The following is a 1,141-nucleotide window of genomic DNA, read 5'->3' as shown; positions in this document are numbered from 1 at the left end:
CTCTCTCTCTCTCTCTCTCTCTCTCTCTCTCTCTCTCTCTCTCTCTCTCTCACTGCAGAGCTGCAGGGGCAGCAGAGGCAGGGAGAAGAGAAGAGAGAGCTCCAACTCTCGATCAGTGAGACAGACAGACAGACAGGCAGGCAGACAAGGCAGGGCGGACTGACTGACTCCCAGACGCACTGGCTGGACCATCAGCATGGACCGGATCAGGACAGAGAAGCCCGTGTCCGGATGAGACAGGACGGCCTGGCTGCTCCTGCTCATTGTGGGGACTCTGCTGTAGAGACGTGGAATAACCGACAGCCCTTTGGGAGATTTAACCCCGCGCTACCCGGCATGGATTATTTACACTCCTCTCATTCCCCGATTCTTCTCCTCTTCTCTCCCTCCTCCTTTCCCTCCTCCATCACCTCCACCTCCTCTCCATCCTCTCACATTTTGACACGCTGCTGCTGAAGATGCGCACGAATGCGTCTTTTGCGCACTTCCACTGACAGCGGCGCATCGTAACATTTTTTTGAAACCTTCTTCTTCTTCTTCTTCTTCTTCTTCATTTTTCCCCTCCTTTCTTTTGTTTGTTTGCTGCCTTTTTTTGTGTGTGGATTTTCTGGAGGAGAGGTGGAGAGGAGTCGCCGGAGGAAAAGGAGCGCAAAGGTGTGAATTGGATCGAACGCGGCGGTGCTGGTTTCATGTTTCTCGCCTAGGGCCCGGATGTACCGAGGGATGCACCGGTGCGTTCTCCCAACCGGTTCCGCCGAAAGCTCCCTCTTTTTTCTCGCCTTCACCTCCATCATGGGAATTAGGTAATATTCACTCCATGCGAAGAGACCCTCCCCATTAAAAAAATAAATTAAAATAAATAACGGAATATCCCCCCCAAAAAACACTGTCCGTGTCAGACAGTTGTTCCTTCTGCCCCCCATCTCTTGTTTGAATTCTTTATTTTTGGGGGGGCTCCCCCCCCCTCTTATTTTCCTTCGTCCTCCCATTCACCTATAAGGATAACGCCGGACTACATTTATGGTAAATGAAAGCAAAAACATGTACATCCCGGAGGACACCCTTGAGAACCATCAAGGTATGTGCTGTTTATTTATCATTATTTATTTATAATTAACAAACACTAGAGTCTGTGCGGGGG

At 50.2% G+C, this 1,141-nt stretch overlaps 1 protein-coding gene across 6 annotated transcripts in view; it reads left to right on the top strand.

The window, feature by feature from the left end:
* The first annotated feature begins 67 nt into the window (after positions 1–67).
* Positions 68–1,141, top strand: part of cacna1c (calcium channel, voltage-dependent, L type, alpha 1C subunit) — a 189,921-nt gene continuing 188,847 nt past the window's right edge. For all 6 annotated transcript variants that reach the window (XM_014004815.1, XM_014004817.1, XM_014004814.1 and 3 more), the window contains exon 1: positions 68–1,078. In XM_014004815.1, coding sequence (XP_013860269.1) covers positions 1,021–1,078 — 58 coding nt within the window. In that variant the 5' untranslated portion in view covers positions 68–1,020. The remainder of the gene's footprint in view (positions 1,079–1,141) is intronic.

The sequence above is a fragment of the Austrofundulus limnaeus genome, unplaced genomic scaffold, assembly GCF_001266775.1.
Source record: "Austrofundulus limnaeus strain Quisiro unplaced genomic scaffold, Austrofundulus_limnaeus-1.0 Scaffold26, whole genome shotgun sequence".
Classification (NCBI taxonomy): Eukaryota; Metazoa; Chordata; class Actinopteri; order Cyprinodontiformes; family Rivulidae; genus Austrofundulus; species Austrofundulus limnaeus.
Note: the sequence above shows the minus strand (reverse complement) of the source record. Positions and strands in the feature narration are given on the sequence as shown.